Genomic DNA, 22957 nt, shown 5'->3' on the forward strand with positions numbered 1-22957 from the left:
AAAATCTTTTCGTAATACTTCATGTGACAATATTCTACTATCATTTTAGTTATAAACACATTGGTTCCGAGAGTGTGCACATATTTGGATGTATCACCATGTTTAGTTACCACGTGAGTGCCATACATTTCATAAGTGTTACATCACTAGGATTTCTTAATTGTAAAATTGTTTTTAAAATTAGTTGAATACAATAATTTTGTTAATAATGTTACTGTTTTTTCTATATTAGCCCAGTAGTGAAGAGTCCTCACCTCCGCTACTAGAACATTGTGCTGCATCTTCTTTCTAGATTTCATTATCCGCACTATAGCAGCTTCTATCTCATGTTTTCTGTCGTCGTCTACTTTCTGCCTTGTTTCTTTCCTCTCTGGGTCGGATTCACCTTGTTTGGCAGCAACTAAAATAGAAATAAAGACATTTATCATAAATCTAATTTTAAAATTTGGTTTATAAGCAAGCTTATTATAATTCAATGTAATCCACAGATAAAAACCAATTTCAGCCTCTGAATATACACACTTATTAATTCAAGTACGCATTCAAAAACTGTCTTATTTAATGTTTACTTGAATACTAAATTATCCTTTTCAAAAATGAGGAATTTAACTTTGAGATAATAAAGTTGATTTTGTTTTTATGCAGAATATAATTTCTTACCTGGAAGAAAAACAGTAGCTGAAAATATTCAGTAGTAAAATTACCAGTAAATAATTTTCATTGCTTATGACTATCAGAGGTCAATTGATTATTTTATTACCATGGCTCCAAGTTAAAACTCACCAAAAGTATCTCAGATAGGTATCTGTTGTCTTACTAACTCAAAATGTAGCTGTAATCTCTAACGCTTTACGAGGAGACAAGAGTATGTACTGCCAAGATTTATTCAGTGAAATAAATAATTTAAAAGTACCGCTAGGATGTCAGTTCCTAAAATCTCCTTGCCAAAAATCTCCCTAGAGTTCTGTTATCTAACCATTTCTTGTCATATATTTTATTATGCTTTTTATGTCACAACCTCATCACAAATTCATACCAGATTCCAATCTTTAGGAGTCTTACTCTAGTCTTCCCTATAGTCTTCAAAGCAACTGTTAAGGGAAATACAGAAGTCGTCTTCTCCTGCAACTCTGCTCTGAATGAAATAGCAGAAAAAGAAAACTGGTGTTTTATTCGTTCACCAAAAGGAGATAGATGTGAAGTTTCTGGAGGTAGAAACTGTAAAATTGCAAAGCAGCACATGGGGCATTGCTGACTGAGGCACGGGCATAGATAGCCACGAGACAGCAGATTGTACAATTTAGAAGATCATTCTGGTGTGCGTATCCATTCAACTGTTTCTAATTAGAATCTTTTGGATAAAAATACTGCTTTCGGTGTCATTTCCCAAGTGTAAGATAATCAATATCTTAGTAAAAAAAAAAAATTCGATGAAAATAATCTACTAAGAATGATGCTTATGATGCTTTTCCTCAGAAGTTGATGTCATGAAAAAATAAAAAGATAGAGGTACTGGTTTAAATGAAACTAAAAAGACATAAAAATTAAATGTAATGTGGAAATCTTGATGGAATCATGGATCCAAAAAGTGAGATATAAAAGAAATTTTTGAGACAACTGAGGCAATATGGGTGGTAAACAGATGACATGAAATTAATTTTCTTGGATATGATATAGGAGACGTGTGCTAAAGTTTTTTAGGGGGAAACTGCTGAGATATTTGTAAATTAACTTCAAATGCTGTAGCAAACACATACACACACACAGAGGAAGGCAGGGAGGAAGACAAAATTCTAATGACTGGTAAACGTAGGTCACACCCATATTGATATTCATTATAGTGCTTTTCACTTTCTTTGTGGATTTGAAAACAAAAAATACAAAGTTGCAGGGAAAAAAGTAGTTGTTTAAACAATCCCTTTGGCTCATCTGGATGTGGTCACCTAAATGTCTTCTTAAATACCTGCAGAAAAACATAGATGTGCAGATCGTGCTGATGAGTCAAAATGAGTATTCTTTTTAAATGTGAGGGGAGGGGCTCACTCTGGAGCCTAACACAATACTCCTCACTTGAGTGCAGCAGAAGGGGTTGTTGTGCAAGTGCCTATATATGACCTATATGCACGCTGGGGGATGGAATTTGAGAAAGGCAGGTGGTGGTGGTGGTGGTGGTGAAGACTGTCAACTCTGGAAACTGCCCCCCCAGATTACAATTAATCTAATTCTTTTCAAAGGCTGTGTTATTTTAGTAATTCCTTTAACTGCTTTGCATGAACTTTTACTACTGGCTACAGTTAAAGCAGCATAAATAGGTAGGGTCTGAGTCTTCGAATATTTGATTATGTTACTGAGCCTTTGACAGTAAAACCAATGTGGTCACAATATTTACCACCAAAGAGAAAATTTTGACTTAAACTATGAGTAAGAGCCAAGATCATTTAAAAACCATTCCCAAGAAAAAAACATTGCTTTGTAGAATTTTATTGCTGAAAAGAACTTTTAAGCTCTAGTGAAATTCATCATATATATATTTCTGTTTTGAACATACCTAAAACACTACATACACATACTCCAGATACACACGTAAGTGTGCACACTTAACACGAAAATCTAAAAATCTATGAAGACTTTTTTAAACATAATACTAATATCTGATATTATTATTGCTGGACATGATACAATCTGGGATAACAAAGACTGTTACTTATTTAGGGTACAGTAGGGTGAGGGTAAGGCAATCCAGATAAATATTCCCACATATTTTCCTCTAATTCTAGGATACAAATGAGCCCTAAAATCCAAAACCTGCATCTGCCCAAATGTATAAAGTAGTTATGTCTTGCATTGGAAGAAAAATAAATTTTATTCCATGACACTGGCTAGCACAGTTTTGTTTTATTCTTAATACATATTTATGTCAAGACATGGGCCAATCTTGGCTAATGCAGATTACTATGATACAGTTTACAACTACAAGACAAAGGGGGCAAAGCCTTGCCAGAGACACTACTCTGTTCTACAAAGTATACATACGAAACAAAAAGATCAAAATGAAAAACAAAAATTTAAGTGTGCATATAAAGCTCTAGAATCCATGTACTCTGGTAATCAACTGTATATTTAACATTACTTTTAAAAAGACTATCATAATATACAATATAAATAACATTTTTTTAAAATCAACAAATGACAGTCATTTAAAAGATCTTATTTATCTTAGGACACTGTTTTATTGCACACATATTTGGCTGTAATGAATATATTAGTACTAGGAAGCCTATCTAATACTAGTTTTTAAGCCAAGTAGCAAACAATTAGTTTTAAACATCAATCAGCAAGGGTGGAGTGTCTTTTTTCCCCTTTAAATACACAGAAAACAAGCATCTTACATTATGTTAAATGTTTAATGAATAGAATTTTCATTATCGACTTATATGGCTCTATTAAAAATCATTCACATCAGTATCATTTCTATGTTTTTAAATTAAAGAGGATATGGGTTTTAAGATTTTGAAACAAAAAATATTTATCAAAATATAAATAGCAACATCCAAACATCAAACTTTTATATAGGTCTCCCAATTCTGAAAAACCTCTAAAGCAGCTTTAAAATTAGACTTCCACTGACTATTAGTTAACAACTTAAAAACAATTTTAAGTACTAATAATATGTTCATAAACTGTATTCTATTTATTGAAAAACATGGAAAGAAATACTTTGTTCACACTATAAATTACTTTTTAAAATGCTTACTATACTTGGATTCAAATGCATTTTGATACAAATACTTATCAATAAAAGCTGCTTTCTTTCTTAAGCCTAAGTATCATGCAGCACCAGAAAAGGAGTATTTTTAAAAGAAATCCAATAGATAAGATTTTTTTTCTGAAGAGAAAAATATATAATTTTTTGAGAGGAAAAATATAATTCCAGATACCTGTTTGAATCTTGACTCTGTGTAGTTTGGATGTGAATTGATCATTAACTGTAAATATATGACCATTTTCTATTTCCTTTGATTTGGGTTCTTTTGTAAGAACCCGCTGTGTTGGTTTACCACAGGCGAGGGACTGTAGGGCTCTAACAAGCTCTCTTTCAGGGATATCTGTCTCTTGCTGAATTTCCTGAAATTTCATCAGATTAACATAATTAGACTTTTTGAAAGATTTAAGTTAGTTAATTAGCAAGTAAACTGACCAAGCAGTAGTTAAAAAGAGGTAATTCCATTAAATAAATAATGCACAAAAAAGAATTCTCTTGAGTACTATGACACATCATTAAAATCTCATTATTTGAACAAACGAGAGGAAAGGGTGATTCAAGTTATAAAATATTAAAAAGACATGTACTTTTTTGTTTCAGGAGATACAATGGCTAATCTAAAAATGTTATCCAGCAGAGATTATCAGGAACCTGCTTCAACATTTGGGTAAAAATAAAGTGTTAACCAACATATAATTGCTAATTTTATAAATATTTTACAATCTTCCATCCAAGTTTATCCAGACTACTCTTTTGCTTAGTAATTTCTTTCATAGAAAAAAGGAAGGTAAGCCTGAGCTCAGGCCTTCTACCATACAATCAAAATTTACCATCCAAACTGACCATATGTATGCTTCTATGACCAAATGAAGAAAAAAAAAAAACCTGGAATTACATTAAACATAAATATCAACAAGCAGTCTGTTTTGAAGTTCAGGTAATAATCTTTACTGCGTATTATGAATAATGATGTGAATGGTATGAATAAAGTGTAATACTAGGGGAGAAAAAGCAGCTCAGGAAAGAATGCTGTGTAATTTTAAATTCACTATTCTGTCAGTGGGACAGCAAGGAAACTGTACAGTTATATGATTTAGTCTCTACATGTCTATAGTGATATGTGATTGAGTAAAAGTCTTGACACTAGGATTTATTGCTTTGATGCACTGTATACAGCTGTCTCTTTCTCAAAAGCAGCTTATGAAGAGTGGGCATGAAGATGGTGATATTCAGATTATATGAGTAACTTATCTGGAGAGTCAGTCATTCTCTCTAGACAAGTCTTTGAGCAACAGTTCTGTTCCCCTAAAAAACTGTCAGGTAGGCAAGGATTCAGAGAAATGTGATTTTCAGTGATTACACATATTCATTTTCTTCAAATAATCTCTGGTTATATCTACCTACTTTAGACATTTCAAATAGTATAAATGCTAATCCCAGAAAATAGGTGCTATTACTAGAATGAAGATGTTTATTATTACATACATGCTAAAAGTGATTTATTTACATACTTTAGTTATTGCTTAATCATATTCAATGAACCAGAAATACCTTAGGTGGTATTTTAAGATTACAGATCATCCCAAGAGGTAACTATTACCAAAAGTATTTTATAAAAGTCAGTGCTAAAACCTTATAGTGGGGAATTCTTAGCTGCCTAAGAACAGAATGAAATGCCCCTAAAGTCATAAGGTTGTATATATAATGAGAGAGTTAAGCATAACAGTAGTTAGTATACTAGACATCTTTCTATTAGAGTTAGGAACAAGATAAGGATGCCTATCTTTACTATTACTATTTTACCTGCACTCTGGTAATCAATTGTATATTTAACATTACTTTTTAAAAGCAATGTTTTCCTATTCATCTATATATACACATGAATACAAGTATATGCATATACATGAACGTACACGAACACATCCACCTATACACCAGTATTAGTGTTAAATGAGACCATAACATGAATTTTTCTATTAATTTCTTCAGATTTTTCAGCTAGCAAAAAGAGATTAAAGCTACAAGGAATTCCATAGTACTGTTCTATCATGACACAAGTGGAGATTTAGACTGGATCCAATGTTCTGTTGGTACATCCATTTCTGACTTTGAGCACGAAAGCCTGTTTTTCAGAAGCAAATTTCTAGAAATGCACTTGCTTCCTCAAAGTTATAAATATTTTATATTTGCGCCAAGCACGGTTGCTCACGCCTGTAATCCCAGCACTTTGGGAGACCAAGGTAGGAAAATCACTTGAGCCCAAGAATTCAAAATCAGCCTGGTCAACATAGCAAGATCTGCTCTCTACCAAACATTTAAAAAATAGCCTGTAGTCCCAGCTACTCATGAGGCTAAGGTGGGAGGATGGCTTGAACCTGGGAGGTCGAGGTTATAGTGAGACATGATAATACCACTGCACTCCAGTCTGGGCAAGAATGAGACCCTGTCTCAAAATTTTTTTTTTTTAGTATTTGATAAATACTAATGAACTGCTTTCAAGTTGCTTAACAATTTAACCCCCCACAAAAATAGTATATGAATATCCACTCCCTCACACCCTTTTCAACACCAGATTTTCTTTTGCTCATGTTTGGCTAAAAATGAAATCTCATTATTTTAATTTGTACTTCTCATGACCACTACGGGAAAAAATATTTTTATATTTACAGGATATCTGTAATCTTCTATGCTTTCTCTATCTATATTCCTTCATGTTTTTATACTCAATTGTTTGCCTTCATACTGATTTACTGATGCTCTTTATAGATTATGGTTTTCAATTTTTATGTTATAAGTAATTTCTCCTAGTCCATTTTTAACTTAATATATCTCATCATATAGATGTGTTATCACTTATGTGGTTAAATCTGTTAACCTTTTCCTTTATTATTTTTGTAATAAATTTTTAAAAAGACATTTCTCACATTAAGGTTACCAAAATATTCAAAATTTTCTTCCATTATTTATATAGATTTTTAGATTTTCACATTTATCTGGAATTTTATATTTGATGTGATCCATGGAATTGAGGTCTTAATACTACCCTCTTCTCACTCCCACAAATAAAAAACAATTAAATTCAGTTTTTAGAAATGACAAATTTGAGATCTGGCAAGATGGCCAAATAGGAACAGCTCCGATCTGCAGCTCCCAGCGAGACTAATGCAGAAGGTGGGTGATTTCTGCATTTCCAACTGAGGTACCTGGTTCATCTCAATGGGACTGGTTAGACAGTGGGTGCAGCCCACAGAGGGTGAGCAGAAGCAGGGTGGGGCGTCACCTCACCTGGGAAGCACAAGGGGTCAGGGAACTCCCTCCCCTGGCCAAGGGAAGCCCTGAGGGACTGTGCTATCTGGCCCAAATACTACGCTATGCCCACAGTTTTTGCAACCCGCAGACCAGGAGATTCCCTTGTGTGCCTACACCACCAGGACCCTGGGTTTCTAGCACAAAACTGGTCGGCTGTTTGGGCAGATACCAACTTAGCTGTAGGAGTTTTTTTTCATATCCGAGTGGCAGCCGGAACCCCAGCGAGAGAGAACCGTCCACTCCCCTGGAAAGGGGGCTGAAGCCAGGGAGCCAAGTGGTCTTACTCAGTGGGTCCCACCCCGACAGAGCCCAGCAAGCAAGCTAAGATCCACTGGGTTGAAATTCTCGCTGCCAGCACAGCAGTCTGAAGTCAACCTGGGACACTCAAGCTTGGTCGGGGGAGGGGCGTCCACCATTACTGAGGCTTGAGTAGGCGGTTTTCCCCTCACAGTGTAAACAAGGCCTCCAGGAAGTTTGAACTGGGCGGGTGGCAAAGCTGCTGTGGCCAAACTGCCTCTCTAGATTCCTCTTGACTGGGCAGGGCATCTCGGAAAGAAAGGCAGCAGCCTGAGTCACGGGCTTGTAAATAAAACTCCCATCTCCCTGGGACAGAGCACCTGGGAAGAAGGCAGCTATGGGCCCAGCTTCAGCAGAATTAAATGTTTCTGCCTGCTGGCTCTGAAGAGAGCAGTGGATCTCACAGCACAGCACTCCAGCTCTGCGAAGGGACAGACTGCCTCCTCAAGTGGGTCCGTGACCCCCATGCCTCCCTGACAGGAGACACCTCCCAGCAGGGGTCAACAGACACCTCATACAGGAGAGCTCCGGCTGGCATCTGGCAGGTGCCCCTCTGGGACAAAGCTTCCAGAGGAAGGAGCAGGCAGCAATCTTTGCTGTTCTGCAGCCTCCACTGGTGATACATAGGCGAACAGGGTCTGGAGTGGACCTCCAGCAAACTGCAGCAGACCTGCAGAAGAGGGGCCTGATTGTTAGAAGGAAAACTAACAAACAGAAAGCAATAACATTCGACATCAATAAAAAGAATGCCCATGCAAAAACCCCATCCAGAGGTCATCAGCATCAAAGATCAAAGGTAGATAAATCCATGAAGATGAGGAAAACCCAGTGCAAAAAAGATGAAAATTCCAAAAACTAGAATGCCTCTTCTCCTCCAAAGGATCAGAACTCCTCGCCAGCAAGGGCACAAAACTGGATGGAGAATGAGTTTGACAAACTGACAGAAGTAGGCTTCAGAAGGTGGGTAACAACAAACTCCTCTGAGCTAAAGGAGCATGTTCTAACCCAATGCAAAGAAGCTAAGAACCTGGATAAAAGGTTACAGGAACTGCTAACTAGAATAACCAGTTTAGAGAAGACCATAAATGACCTGATGGAGCTGAAAAACACAGCACAAGAACTTCGTGAAGCACACACAAGTATCAACAGCCAAATCGATCAAGCAGAAGAAAGGATATCAAAGACAGAAGATCAACTTAATGAAATAAAGCGTGAAGACAAGATTAGGGAAAAAAGAATGAAAAGGAACAAACAAAGCCTCTAAGAAATATGGGACTATGTGAAAAGACCAAACCTACATTTGACTGGTGTACCTGAAAGTGATGGGGAGAATGGAACCAACTTGGAAAACACACTTCAGGATATTAACCAGGAGAACTTCCCCAACCTAGCAAGACAGGCCAACATTCAAATTCAGGGAATACAGAGAACACCACAAAGATATTCCTCCAGAAGAGCAACCCCAAGACACATAATCATCAGATTCACCAAGGTTGAAATGAAGGAAAAAATGTTAAGGGCAGCCAGAAAGGTCAGGTTACCCAAAAAGGGAAGCCCATCAGACTAACAGCAGATCCCTCTGCAGAAACCCTACAAGCCAGAAGAGAGTAGGGGGGTGGCCAATATTCAACAATCTTAAAGAGAAGAATGTTCAACCCAGAATATCATATCCAGCCAAACTAAGCTTCATAAGCAAAGAAGAAATAAAATCCTTTACAGACAAGCAAATGCTGAGGGATTCTGTCACCACCAGGTCTGCCTTACAAGGGCTTCTGAAGGAAGCACTAAATATGGAAAAGAAAAATCGGTACCAGCCACTGCAAAAACATACCAAAATGTAAAGACTATCGACACTATGAAGAAACTGCAACAACTAATGGGCAAAATAACTAGCTAACATCATAATGACAGGATCGAATTCACACATAACAATATTACCTTAAACGTAAAGGGGCTAAATGCCCCAATTAAAAGACACAGACTGGCAAACTGGATAAAGAGTCAAGGCCTATCAGTGTGCTGTATTCAGGAGACCCATCTCACATGCAAAGGCACACACAGGCTCAAAATAAAGGGATGGAGGAATATTTACCAAGCCCCCCACAAAAAAAAAAAAAAAAAAAAAAAAAGCAGGGGTTGCAATCCTAGTCTCTGATAAAAAAAGACAAAGAAGGGCATTACATAATGGTAAAGGGATCAATGCAACAAGAAGAGCTAACTATCCTAAATATATATGCACCCAACACAGGAGCACCCAGATTCATAAAGCAAATTCATAAAGTCTCTACAAAGAGACTCAGACTCCCACACAATAATAGGGGGAGACTTTAATACCCCACTGTCAATATTAGACAGATCAATGAGACAGAAAATTAACAAGGATATTCAGGGACCTGAACTCAGCTCTGGACCAACAGACATCTATAGAACTCTCCATCCCACATCAACAGAATATATATTCTTCTCAGCACCATATCACACTTATTCTAATATTGACCACATAATGGGAAGTAAAACACTCCTCAGCAAATGCAAAAGAATGGAAATCGTAACAAACAGTCTCTCAGACCACAGTGGAATCAAATTAGAACTCAGGATTAAGAAACTCATTCAAAACTGTACAACTACATGGAAACTGAACAACCTGTTCCTGAATGACTAGTGGGTAAATAACACAATGAAGGCAGAAATAAATACGTTATTTGAAACTAATGAGAACTAAGACACGACATACCAGAATCTCTGGGACACGGCATACCAGAATCTCTGGGACACGGCTAAAGCAGTGTGTAGAGGGAAATTTATAGCACTAATTGCCCACAGGAGAAAGCAGGAAAGATCTAAAATTGACACCCTAACATCACAATTAAAAGAACTAGACAAGCAAGAGCAAACAAATTCAAAAGCTAGCAGAAGACAAATAACTAACATCAGAACAGAACTGAAGGAGATAAGAGAAAACAGAACTGAAGGAGATAAGAGAAACAGAAAACTCTTCAAAAAAAAAAAAAAAATCAATGAATCCAGGAACTGGTTTTTTGAAAAGATTAGAAAATAGATAAGACTGCTAACCAGACTAATAAAGGAGAGAGAAGAATCAAATAGACACAATAAAAAACGATAAAGCGGATATCACTACCGATCCCACAGAAATACAAACTACCATCAGGGAATACTATAAACACTTTTATGCAAATAAACTAGAAAATCTGGAAGAAATGCATAAATTCCTGGACACATACACCCTCCCAAGACTAAGCCAGGAAGAAGTCGAATCCCTGAATGGACCAATAACAAGTTCTGAAACTGAGGCAGTAATAGCCTACCAACCCAAAAAAGCCCAGGATCAGATGGATTCACAGTCGAATTCTACCAGAAGTACAAAGAGGAGCTGGTACCATTCCTGCTGAAACTATTCCAAACAATATAAAAAGAGGGACTTCACCTTAACTCATTTTATGAGGCCAGCATCATCCTGATACCAAAACCTGGCAGAGACACAACAAAAAAAGAAAATTTCAGGCCAATATCCCTGAGGAACATCGATGTGAAAATTCTCAATAAAATACTGGCAAACCGAATCCAGCAGCACATCAAAAAGCTTATCCACCATAATCAAGTTGGCTTCATCCCTGGGATGCAAGGCTGGTTCAACATATGCAAATCAATAAACGTAATCCACCACATAAACAAAACCAATGAGAAAAACCACATGATTATCTCAATAGATGCAGAAAAGACCTTTGGTAAAATTCAACACCCCTTGCTGCTAAGAACACTGAATAAACTAGGTATTGAACATATCTCAAAATAATAAGAGCTATCTATGACAAACCCATAGCCAATATCATACTGAATGAACAAAAGCTGGAAGCATTCCCTTTGAAAACCGGCACAAGACAAGGATGCCCTCTCTCACCACTGCTATTCAACATAGGATTGCAAGTTCTGGCCAGGGCAATCAGGCAACAGAAAGAAATAAAGTATTCAAACAGGAAGAGAAGAAGTCAAATTGTCTCTGTTTGCAGATTACATAATTGTGTATTTGGAAAACCCCATCGTCTCAGCCCAAAAACTCTTTAAGCTGATAAGCAACTTGAGCAAAGTCTCAGGACACAAAATCAATGTGCAGAAATCACAAGCATTCCTATACACCAATAACAGACAAACAGCCAAATCACGAGTGAACTCCCGTTCACAATTACTACAAAGAGAATAAAATACCTAGGAATACAACTTAAAAAGGACGTGAAGGATCTCTTCAAGGAGAACTACAAACCAAACAAATGGAAAAATATTCTATGCTCATGGATAGGAAGAATCAATATTGTGAAAATGGCCATACTGCCCAAAGTAATTTACAGATTCAATGCTATTCCCATCAAGCTACCATTGACTTTCTTCACAGAAAGAGAAAAAACTACTCATAAGACCTAAAACCATAAAAACCCTAGAAGAAAACGTAGGCAATACCATTCAGGACATAGGCATGGGCAAAGACTTCATGACTAAAACACCAAAAGCAACTGCAACAAAAGCCAGAATTGACAAACGGGATCTAATTAAACTAAAGAGCTTCTGCACAGCAAGGAAACTATCATCAGAGTGAACAGGCAACCTACAGAATGTGAAAAAATTTTTGTGATCTATCCATCTGACAAAGGTCTAATATCCAGAATCTACAAGGAACTTAAACAAATTTACAAGAAAAAAAGAACCCCATCAAAAAGTGGACAAAGGATATGAACAGACACTTCTCAAAAGAAGACATTTGTGTGGCTAACAAACATGAACAAAAGCTCATCATCCCAGGTCATTACAGAAATGCAAATCAAAACCACAATGAGATACCATCTCATGCCATGTGATGCTGTGCTTCAGTGGTCACGCTCCTAGTCCCCTTTCATGTTCCATCCTGTACACCTGGCTCTGCCTTTTAGATAGCAGTAGCAAACTTAGTGAAAGTACTAAAAGTCTCTGATATGCAGAAATAACGGCATAAGCTGTCCTCTCTCTCTAACCCCCTCTCTCTCTGCCTCGGCTGCCAAACAGGGAAGGGCCCCCTGGCTGGTGGACAGGTGACTCACGTGACCTTATCAATCATTGGAGATGACTCACACTCCTTACCCTGCCCCTTTTGCCTTGTATCCAATAACAGCGCAGCCAGGCATTCGGGGCCCTACCGGTTTCCGCATCTTGGTGGTAGTGGTCCCCCGGGCCCAGCTGTCTTTTATCTCTTTGTCTTGTGTCTTTATTTCTACAATCTCTCGTCTCAGCACAGGGGGAGAAAAACCACCGACCCTGTGGGGCTGGACCCTACAGGGTGATGGGTGCCAGCAGACCACCATGGCACATGTATACCTATGTAACAAACTTACACGTTCTGCACATACATCCCAGAACTTTAAAAAAAAAAAAAAAAAAGACATTTATCACATCCCAGACACCTACAAATATATTAGTTTGCTTCTGGACTCCCTTTTGTTCAAATGAGCTGTCTGTCTATGCATTTTAAATAATGTTAACTTGTATACTTTTTAATAACAGAATACAACTGGAATTTTCATAACACAAATAATGCTAAGATGGATACCCCATTTACCCTGATGTGATTATTACACACTATATGCTTGTATCAAGATATCTCACGTATCCCATAAATATATACATATACTATGTACCCATAAAAATTATAAATTAAAAAAACGTGATATGGTATGTTTTGTTATTAGGACAAATTCCTTCCCCTTTCACTGAGCTTTCCTACCTAAGACCCATCCCTTTTCAAAAGTAGTTTTGCCTAATCTTGTGCATTTTCTTGTCCAGATGAATTATGGAATCAGCTTGTCGAGTTTTATTTAAAAATATATATATATTGGACATTTCATTTCAGATTTCCTTGAATTTATAGGTGACTTTTAAAAACAGCACACTTATAACTTGTAATTCTCCCATTTGGGTACATTTACCCTTTCATATTCTTTAGCTTTTACTGTCTTCTTGGTATAAGTACCCTGTCAACACAGTTCTTGTTAAGATGATTCCTGGGAAGGCTATGATTCTTAATAAAACATTCTTTTCTTCACGTCATTTACTGATTATTAATGCTGGTTTACTGAAAAGGTATTTTCTTTCCAACAAAACTCTTCTAAAGAAATGTTTTCTCACTGATTATCATGTATGGCCAAATTGATAATCATATTATCTACAGATTTTGACAATTTTTTCAATTTCTTCCTGATACTTATGAATTTCATTCCTTTCTTTTTCTTAGTATATTAGGACCTGCAGAGCAAGGCATAATAGTAGTAGTAAAGATAGGCATCTTCATCTTGTTCCTCAGTCTAATAGAAAGGTGTCTAGTATTTTCCTACTAACTACTACAATGATTTAGTTTGTCATCAGATACAACCTTATGGCATTAAGGGCAATCCATTCTAAGGTGGCGATGAGTCCCCCACTTTTATAAGGAATGAGGACTGACTTTTATCAAATACTTTTTGTTCATCTATAGAGATCAAATGGTTTTCTCCTTAAAATGGTGCCTGGCAATTAGGCAACTGCTTATTTTTACAATTATTACAATATCTTAATAACGATCTTTTCAAAAAGTTTTCCTATGCTGACCTTTCTTTGTATTCTAGGGATAAATCCTTTTTGAACACAGTGCATTATTCTTTCAATACACTACTGAATATGACTTGCTAATATTGAGATTTATGCTTTCAGTGTATTAGAATCTAAGGAGCAAGGCGGAATGATGAATAACCTTCAGCTTTCTTTCTCTTTTGTATTTTCCTTGCTCAGTTTTAGCAAAAAAATTATGCTAGCCTCAGATATTTCCTGAGAGCAGTATGTCTATTTTGCTTTCTGAGTTCAAAGTTCGCTAAACAGCCTTCAATTTTAACTTGCTAATTGTGTTATTCAAATTTCCTATATCCCCCTTTTCAACTCTGGTTAGTCAATAAATTTGTAAGGAATTTCCATGATTCTCAAGTTGTCTACTTTCCCTTGTACTTTCATTTTCCTTTCTATATTGTGAAGTTATGTCCCTAATGATTGCTATAAATTATTGATGAATATCAAATACTACTGTTAAGTTTTCTATTTAAATTGACATTAATAGTGCTATTGTCTGTAGTTTTTAAATTTCAGACTCATTCTCATAAAATTATAAAAAATAAAGAACATTAACAAAAATATGTATTAATAGTTATTACCCATACCTCTTTCAAAAACCCACTGCTAATTACTAAAGTCCAAGGTACAGACTACCACTGTATGTATTTCCTATTTTTAGCTGTTCTAAATCACAGTAAACTTACCTTTAGTCATTCAAAAAACATGAAAAGAAAAAACCTCAGCAGCAGCCTGACTACTACAGATTAAATATGACACTACAAATTAATGCCACCTGTTGTAGCCAGCTTCTATGACAGCATGTAATAACCCTGGTATATGTTAATCTTGTGTGGTCCTCTCACTATCAGGGCTGACTTGGGCAACCAAGAAAATGAGAAGTGACACTACGTGTCTTCCAGGGAAAGATCAAAAAGGCACTGCAGGTTCTGCCTGGGTCTTCTGGATTGTTCGCTCTTGGGAAAACCAGCCACCAAGATTTGAGGACAAAGAGCCACATGAAAAGGCCCATGTGGAGAGAAACTAAGGCCACTTAACAACATCCAGAACAAATTTGCCAGCCATGTGAACCACCCTGGAAGTGTATTCTCCAGCTCCAGTCAAACCGTCAGATGACCAGAACCCCAGACAACATCTAAATGCAACCTCATGAATCCCAAGCCAGAACTACCCAACTGAGTATCTTCTCAATCCCTAACCTACAGAAACGAGAGATAATAAATTGTTAGTGGTTGTTTTAAATCACTAACTTTTGAAATTTGTCATGTGGCATTAAACAATACACCATCTTACTGAACTCATACAGAATATTCAAAAATAAAAGTTCACCTTCCTTTAAATTATTATAATTAAATACTTTTAACTATCTCCACTAATTTGTGGAGGTGATTTCTTTAAAAAGGCTAGCTAATAAAACATTAGCAACAGACTGTAGAGAAACACGTGGTGTGAGTAAAGATACATTTCTTGTGCCTTCTCACAATGCCCCAGATTTGAGGTGTCAGCAGCCAGAAGGCTTTGGAGCCATAGGCATGGCATTCTATATACACTACAATCAGTTTCTGCTTTGTGACTTAGCTAAAGTTGGAAAACTTACAGATATTCTCTACTTAATTTTAACCTTCCATCTAATAACTGCTTATTAGCACCAATGATTCCAAGTCAGATGGGAAAGGGAAAAGCTTGAACCACTAAATTTTCCAGCAATTCCAGTAACAGCTTTAAAAAATGAATTCGTATTTTTTATTATCCCATTATTTTTTACCAGGTCTTTATAAGCCAGGACTCTGAAAACCAACTCTAGCATTTACCAAGTAGCTGATTTTGTTTAAAATATTTTATCCATTACGAGCCGCAGATTAAAAAATGACTACACAAAAACAGCTGTTAGAGATAATTTAATTCCACCTCTGTTTGAAAAGCCTAGGTTTGAGTAAGGTAGTCAACGCTTGCTTAATCAGTATTCTTGGGACTCAACCAAATATAACTCATGCTTGAAAATCAAGGTTATAATAAAATAAAAATAAAAGTAAAAAAAATTCAAGGTTACTCCCTAGGTAAGACCCACATGGAAATCCATAAGAAAAACTTCTCAATTTAGCCACTGAGCTACTAAAATACCTAGATTTCAAGCATTCCCTTTAAATATATCACATAAAAATGATGCTCTCTTAATTATACTAACTTCCATACTCCCATATAAATGGGATACATAAATGGGAGTATGGACATGAATATTAAATAGGCCTAGAACTTGCTCTTAATTTCAAACACACTATTTTTTTTCTTGTGCTCACCTGTATATGAAAATTGGTTTTCAATTAAGTACAAATATGGAATTAATTTTAAGAGTCTTTCAAAATATTCATTCATTACCTTAAATTTAAACTTAATATGAATCACATGACCTTCATTTTAACCCCAAAACACCCTTTAAATGTACAGGAAAAGACTAATTGGATTTAATGTAATCACATCATATTTTAATTGGGAGAAAAGGAAAAGAAAAAAAAGCATATTATAAAATTAGTTACTCTAATGAAAAAAGATGGGTGCAAAGAGAAAAATGACTGCACTATCAAGACAGCATAAAACTGGCATAAAGACAGACATAGAGATCAATGAAACAGATCAGACAGCATAAAAATAGACCCACCCATATATGATCAATTGATTTTTAAATAATGACGACAAGGTAATTCGGTGGGGAAAAAATAGTGCCTTCAACAAATGATGCTGGAACAAACAACTGACAGCGTGAGGGGAAATGTATCTTAATCCTTACCTTATACTATATAAAAAAATTAACCTAAAATTCATCGTAGACATACATGTAAAAGCTAAAATTATGAACCATTGAAAAAATAAAAGTAAATCGTTACAAGTTCAGGGTAGGCAATAATTTCTTAGGACTTAAAGCACAAACTACAAAAAGCAAAGTGATTAACTGGACTTTTTCAGTATTTTAAAACTCTGCTCTTCAAAAGACACCATTAAGAAAATGAAAAGGCAAGCAACAGACTGAAAAAAATACTCAGAGCACATATATCTGACGAAGGACTTGTATCCAGAATTTATAAAGAACTTTTACAATGTAGTAAGAAAACAACTCAAAAAAGACACAAACACTTCACCAAACAAGATATATCAGTGGCATATTAACACATAAAAGATGCTCAACATCATCATCAAAAAAAAAAGAAAATTAAATCCAAAATGAGACACTATTACACACCAACTAAAGCAGCTCAAAATCTAAAGACTGCAGATGATGTAGAGCAACTGGACCGTCTTGCACTGCTGACAAATATGGAAAATGGTATAGTTGCTTTGGGATACAGTTCGGCAGTTTCTTAAAATGTTAAACATATAGCTCTACTTAGCCTAAATCCGGTATCAACCCAAATGCCCATCAACAGGTGAACTGACAAAAGATTAAAGCATACAGACAACATGTATGATTCCATTTACATGAAAGTCTAAAAAAAACAAAACTAATTTATAGTGATATAAAGCAGGTCACTGGCTGCCTGGGGCTGGAGGTGGTAGGAGGGAATAGACTGGCAAGGGGTACAACGCAATTTTGGAGGTAATGCTCTGTATTTTCGGGCAATATTCTTGTGATGGTAGTTACAAAGATGCACTCATTTAAAACTCATCAAATTGTCTACTTATATAAGGTATGTTTTATATAAAAGTACTTCTATAAAGTTAATTTAAAAATAATAAGACATAACTCAATACATGTATGATGTTCATACAGTTCCATGATCCATTTTATACAGTTTTCTCTAAAAGTACCCAAAGAGACTCTCTAAAGGTTACTCAAATAAGAAAGACTCAAGTAACAAGTGAGAGTTAGAAACAACACAGTTAAAATGTATATAACCACAATCCATACCTCAAACGTGTATTTTTCTCTATTATTAAAGAGCATTAATATGGTCATCTGGAAAGTGGAAACTTGCAATATGTGCTTCCGCGTATTAGAGCCAGTTACTTGTGCACCTCCAACACCAACTTCAGATCCATCTTCCTGTTTCATTTTTAAAAAAATATAAACAAAGACACAATCATTTCCTGGTAACATTAATGTATGTATGTACGTACATATGTATGTTACAGGGTCTCACTTTGTCATCCAGGCTACAGTGCAGTGGCGCAAACACGGCTCACTGCAGCCTCAACCTCCTGGGCTCAAGCAATCCTCCTACCTTAGCCTCCCAAGTAACTAGGACCATGTGTGTGCACCATCATGCTCAGCTAACTTTTTGTATTTTTTGTAGAAACGGGGTTTTGCCATGTTACCCATGCTGGTCTCAAACTAATGGGCTCCAGTGATTTGCCCGCATAGGCTCACAAAATGCTGAGATTATGGGCGTGAGCCACCACGCCTGACCAATTTTCTGGTAACTTTAATGGTATGTTTCAGAAATAGGTCCCATAATCTCCATCCTCCCCCAACAAAACTACATAACTTATTTATATAAAGGAAATCTATTTTTTAAAATGTGTGCACACACACACAAACAGTATTTAGGACTGTCCCTTGTCCCCCCATTGTGAACATTTTAATGTTATCTGAACAAGTAACTAATCAATTCCCTGTATTTAATGCTAAAATTATTTTAACAGTACACTATGGGATGATAATAATAATAGACTTACAAAACACCACTACTGTTATACTACCACCAAAAGTAACAGGATTAGGTTTCTTTCTGTGTGATGTGATCACAGTAAGAGATCAAAAAATAGCATAGCATAGCATGGGGGCTGGGGGAGGAGGGGGGAACTGCCATTCTCAAAGCCTATTCCTGCTTTACGATTTAAGGGATACAAAGTGGAACTTTCTAATTCTTCAATAATTAACATATGCATATGTTTTAAAAATCTACTGATCTGCTTAATAAACTTCAAAAGAACATGATTATTTAGGGAAAAAAAACCCTCTTTTAAAACAAAAGCAGGCAGTAATTAAAAGCTGAGTTCTTTAGTTTCCTTGTCCTTCCCACTTACACTTAAATATGTGTCGAATATTATTTAACGAAATTATAAAGCACTATTTCCCATTTCAATTAAATATCAAAATTAGAATATTTTTATGGGCATTTTCAGCAATACTTAATCTGATGTTAACAGTGATTCATCATACCAAACTAGTAAAATTCTCATTAAAATCTAAAGCTTATTTGCCTCCTAGATGACAATTTAGGTATATTTCTACAGTTTTTCTAGAAGACTTAATATTTTCTGAAGGCAAAAAATCCTGATTCATATCAAGTAATGAAAATAAATTATTACTCTAAACCTCACAATCTAGATATAAAAATGCGATTGCTTTTTAAAAATGAAGGCAAATCACTGGTCTAATACTAATTTTTTAAATTACTTTAATAACATTTATATAGCTAACAAATCACAAATGTTAATTTTCCCAATCTTGATTTATTAGAAATAAAGATTATAGGTGACAGAATTTTGAAAAGGGGCTCATGGCTTTGTATGCACTGAAATCAACTTACATTTTACTATTTTATGCAATATTTTCTCAAACCTAATTTTATGAATAAAATATGTAATTATCCTAATGTTTAGTCCTTAGGGAAGACTATACTGGTAGAGTCTTCATATTTTCAAAGTTGCAGTTAGCAACTGAGAGAACAGAAGTAATAAATCAAAGCTAGGATTTTTAACCTTTCTAACATGTGAGACAGGCAGAGAAACAGAGGTAAGTAATTTACCCAGGTCAACATAAATCACACATCAGCTCTAATAGACTAACTTTAAGTTACTTAATACGTTCAAACTATCAATATTTACCTTTTTAACTGGTCCATAAAATGTGGCATTGAGATCTGCAGAACCCATATGATGCTGGAGTGTGAGCTGTCGACCACTGTGTTTGGCTAAGTAGAACCTTCAGTAAATCAAACCAGGTTTTAGAAAATCAAACAAACTTACACATTTGAAATGACAAACTACAGGATAACATCCCTTAAACATTTGTGTGTGTGTGTGTGTGTGTGTGTGTGTGTGTGTGTGTGTGTATGGACTTTAAAACTTAAAGGAAACTTTAGGAATCAAGTTCAGTTTCAACTTTCTATAGACAAGACCTTGAGAGAGTCCTAAGTAACTCAGCTAGATATTAAATGACAAAGGCCCCACACTAAATAATTTCTACTGTACACTCTGCCCCAACCTACTGCTGCTCAGCCCTTGCTGTTCTTAAGACCACCTTTCTCCATAGTAACCCAATAATCAATTTGTTCTAAGTCAGTAGCAGACATCAACAGTACAAAATATACTCCTATACCACAGTACGAAAAATACTCAATGCACATTTATAAAATATTCCTCTGGGAAAAGTTTATGTAATTTTTTCTTACATATTAAAATTATAAAGGATAAACTCTCCCTTTGTTTTTGTTGTTCAAAGCTGGTAGTTTTTCTTGAATTTTTATATTTATGTTTTTTGTCACTATCCACACCATATTTTTTCCAAAGCCTGAGCCACTCTGTGGTTCTTGCCCCAATATAACAATCATCCCTTCACTCTTAGAATTCCTTTTCCCTTGTCATTTTGCCTTTCTACAGTTTATAAAAAATGAGGACTTTGGGGAGGGAAAAAACCCAACATTTCTGTGAACTCAAGAGACTATAGGCAGTGCCTAAACCAGTAGGATCAGGCAAATAAAACTAGTTGGACAGCACACATATCATGAACTCTTGCAAAAGCATGTTATCTGTGTGCATGTCTAAAGTGTTATACTGATTCACTATTACAATAAGGATCATGCAGTTGACCAGGGTGAAGCAGGACTGTCTACAGGATATGTGAATTGTGGTGGTGGAGACAGTATACAATACAAGATTAATGGATTAAACACCTAGCTGCTTTCCTGGAAAATGGCCTATGTTCTAAAAGACAAAATCTAGTTTTTATTTTTTTAATTTATGAAGCTACAAGTCAATAATATGCTAGTGCTTCTGGTTCAAAATGAAAGCAACTGGCTATGGTAATGTAGAGAAGACAGCAGGAATAGCACCAGAATGTTTGAGGCTTTTTAAGTTAAATTCTTAGTTACTTCGCCTTACAAAGATACATGTCAATATGCTGAATACTCAACAAAGATCCAGGATATGGGCTATTTAAAAATACATATCTCCTGGATCAGCACCAAAAATATCTTTAGTTTCTGTACAACCCACGTCAAGTTTTTAAGTGTAGGCAAGTCGAAATTATTTCTGATAAAAATCACAAACTCCACAGAAATCATTCAAGATATATTCAAACAACTTTCAAATACATTTTGACATCAAGGTCAGGCAATTCACCTGGAAGAACATCTTAACAAGTACCAATGAATTTTTTGTAGTAAGATGTTTGATGTCAACCTTTTATTATGGCAATATTTTACATCTCACACAAAGAAGGCACTGGTACTTGGACACTTAAGACAATTACTAGAATCATTAAGACTAAGGTGAAGAATTTGTACAGTGCCTTCCACAATTTCAAAGAGGTCGTGACAGACACTTGTCCTCCTCCTGGCAATATCAAATACAGTTTCTTCCCAGTTGTTTTTTCAGATCTGGTTTGAGGTTAACAGTTCACCAGTAGATGTTCTAGAGTAGCTCTGCTGTCTCTGAACCCAGCAGCAAGATGCAAGTGGGTCAAGAGACCTTTTTTTGGTCACTGATAACTAATCTACACCATGCTGAAGAAATAAAGAAGACACTCTGGTATTATTCCACTTATAAGCACCCTGCAGGGGTGTCCAGCTATCTACGGTCACTGCAAAAACATCTGCCCCTTGTGCAATCAGCTCACAGACAATGTCTAAGTGTCCACCTTAGGCTGCTCGATGAAGGGGGTGATATACTCATCTTCATCCCTAGTGTTCACACGAGTGGTCTTTTCACAAAGCAGTCTCCACACTGGATAAGCCAATTATTTTCAGCAGCCCAAAAAAGATATTTGCTTGGATCTTTCTCTGTTTTTTTCTTGCATATCACTCTTGTTTTTTTGTCATCTTGCTCCTCTTCCTCATCAAAACTGCCATCTCAGAGACTCTGAGTACTAGTGGGAATAAGGTATCCACATATTTCCAACAATTCGAGTTAGCTGAAGTGTTCAGAAAAGTCCAAGGAATTCTCTGGGTCTAGTTTTCCATCATCATTTACTTTCTCTTTTTCCATTTTTACTGCTGCTCTAAATAAAAGGCATTTCAAATGCCAGCATATAAACAATCTTTCTAGAGATAAATTATGCCTGCTTTACTTTACTCATCAAGATCCTATAGAGGGGGAAATTGCTGCATGCCAGGATAAATGCTCCTTTTGAACACGAGGTAATAAATGGAATACATTCATCCTCAATTACGGACACTAATGTTCAAATTCATTTTTAATTTTGAACACTTATTTGTACACAGTGATACAAAGTCTGATTTTGATTTACCTTCTGAATATCTCAAAAGCATGTCTTGGTGCTGGTGGGATGTTGCACTTTGGTGTGGCTGACTGAGTGGGCCAATATCCTGTCGTGAGCACCCGGACTGTAAGATCAACACCACCTAAAGATACCTATGTAAAACAGAAAGAGATATTCCCCTCAAAATTAACTAGGATTTGCTTTCTGTTCTGTTTAGACATTGTGTTAGATTTACCAAAGCAGTTAGCTCCATGTCTAATATCTAATTTAAAAAAAAGCAGATTTTCTTTTCTTTTTTTTGAGACAGAGTTTCGCTCGTTGCCCAGGCCGGAATGCAATGGCACGATCTCGGCTCACTGCAACCTCCGCCTCCCAGGTTCAAACGATTCTCCTGCCTCAGCTTCCCGAGCAGCTGGGATTACAGGCATGCCCACCACGCCTGGCTGATTTTGTATTTTTAGTAGAGACGGGGTTTCTCCATGTTGGTCAGGCTGGTCTCGAACTCCTGACCT

General features: G+C 36.1%; 1 protein-coding gene and 1 pseudogene across 3 annotated transcripts in view; both read right to left on the reverse strand.

Moving 5' to 3' along the window:
• CUL3 (cullin 3) overlaps positions 1-22957 on the reverse strand; it is a 111528-nt gene that overhangs the window by 4035 nt on the left and 84536 nt on the right. For all 3 annotated transcript variants that reach the window (XM_034955274.3, XM_034955275.3, XM_055109144.2), the window contains 5 exons: positions 22473-22597; positions 19832-19928; positions 17910-18044; positions 3939-4125; positions 255-400 (listed from right to left, as the gene is read on the reverse strand). In XM_034955274.3, coding sequence (XP_034811165.1) covers positions 255-400; positions 3939-4125; positions 17910-18044; positions 19832-19928; positions 22473-22597 — 690 coding nt within the window. The remainder of the gene's footprint in view (positions 1-254; positions 401-3938; positions 4126-17909; positions 18045-19831; positions 19929-22472; positions 22598-22957) is intronic.
• LOC100982760 (ankyrin repeat domain-containing protein 49-like) lies at positions 19939-22461 on the reverse strand (annotated as a pseudogene).

This window comes from Pan paniscus, chromosome 13, assembly GCF_029289425.2.
Source record: "Pan paniscus chromosome 13, NHGRI_mPanPan1-v2.0_pri, whole genome shotgun sequence".
In the NCBI taxonomy this organism is placed as follows: Eukaryota; Metazoa; Chordata; class Mammalia; order Primates; family Hominidae; genus Pan; species Pan paniscus.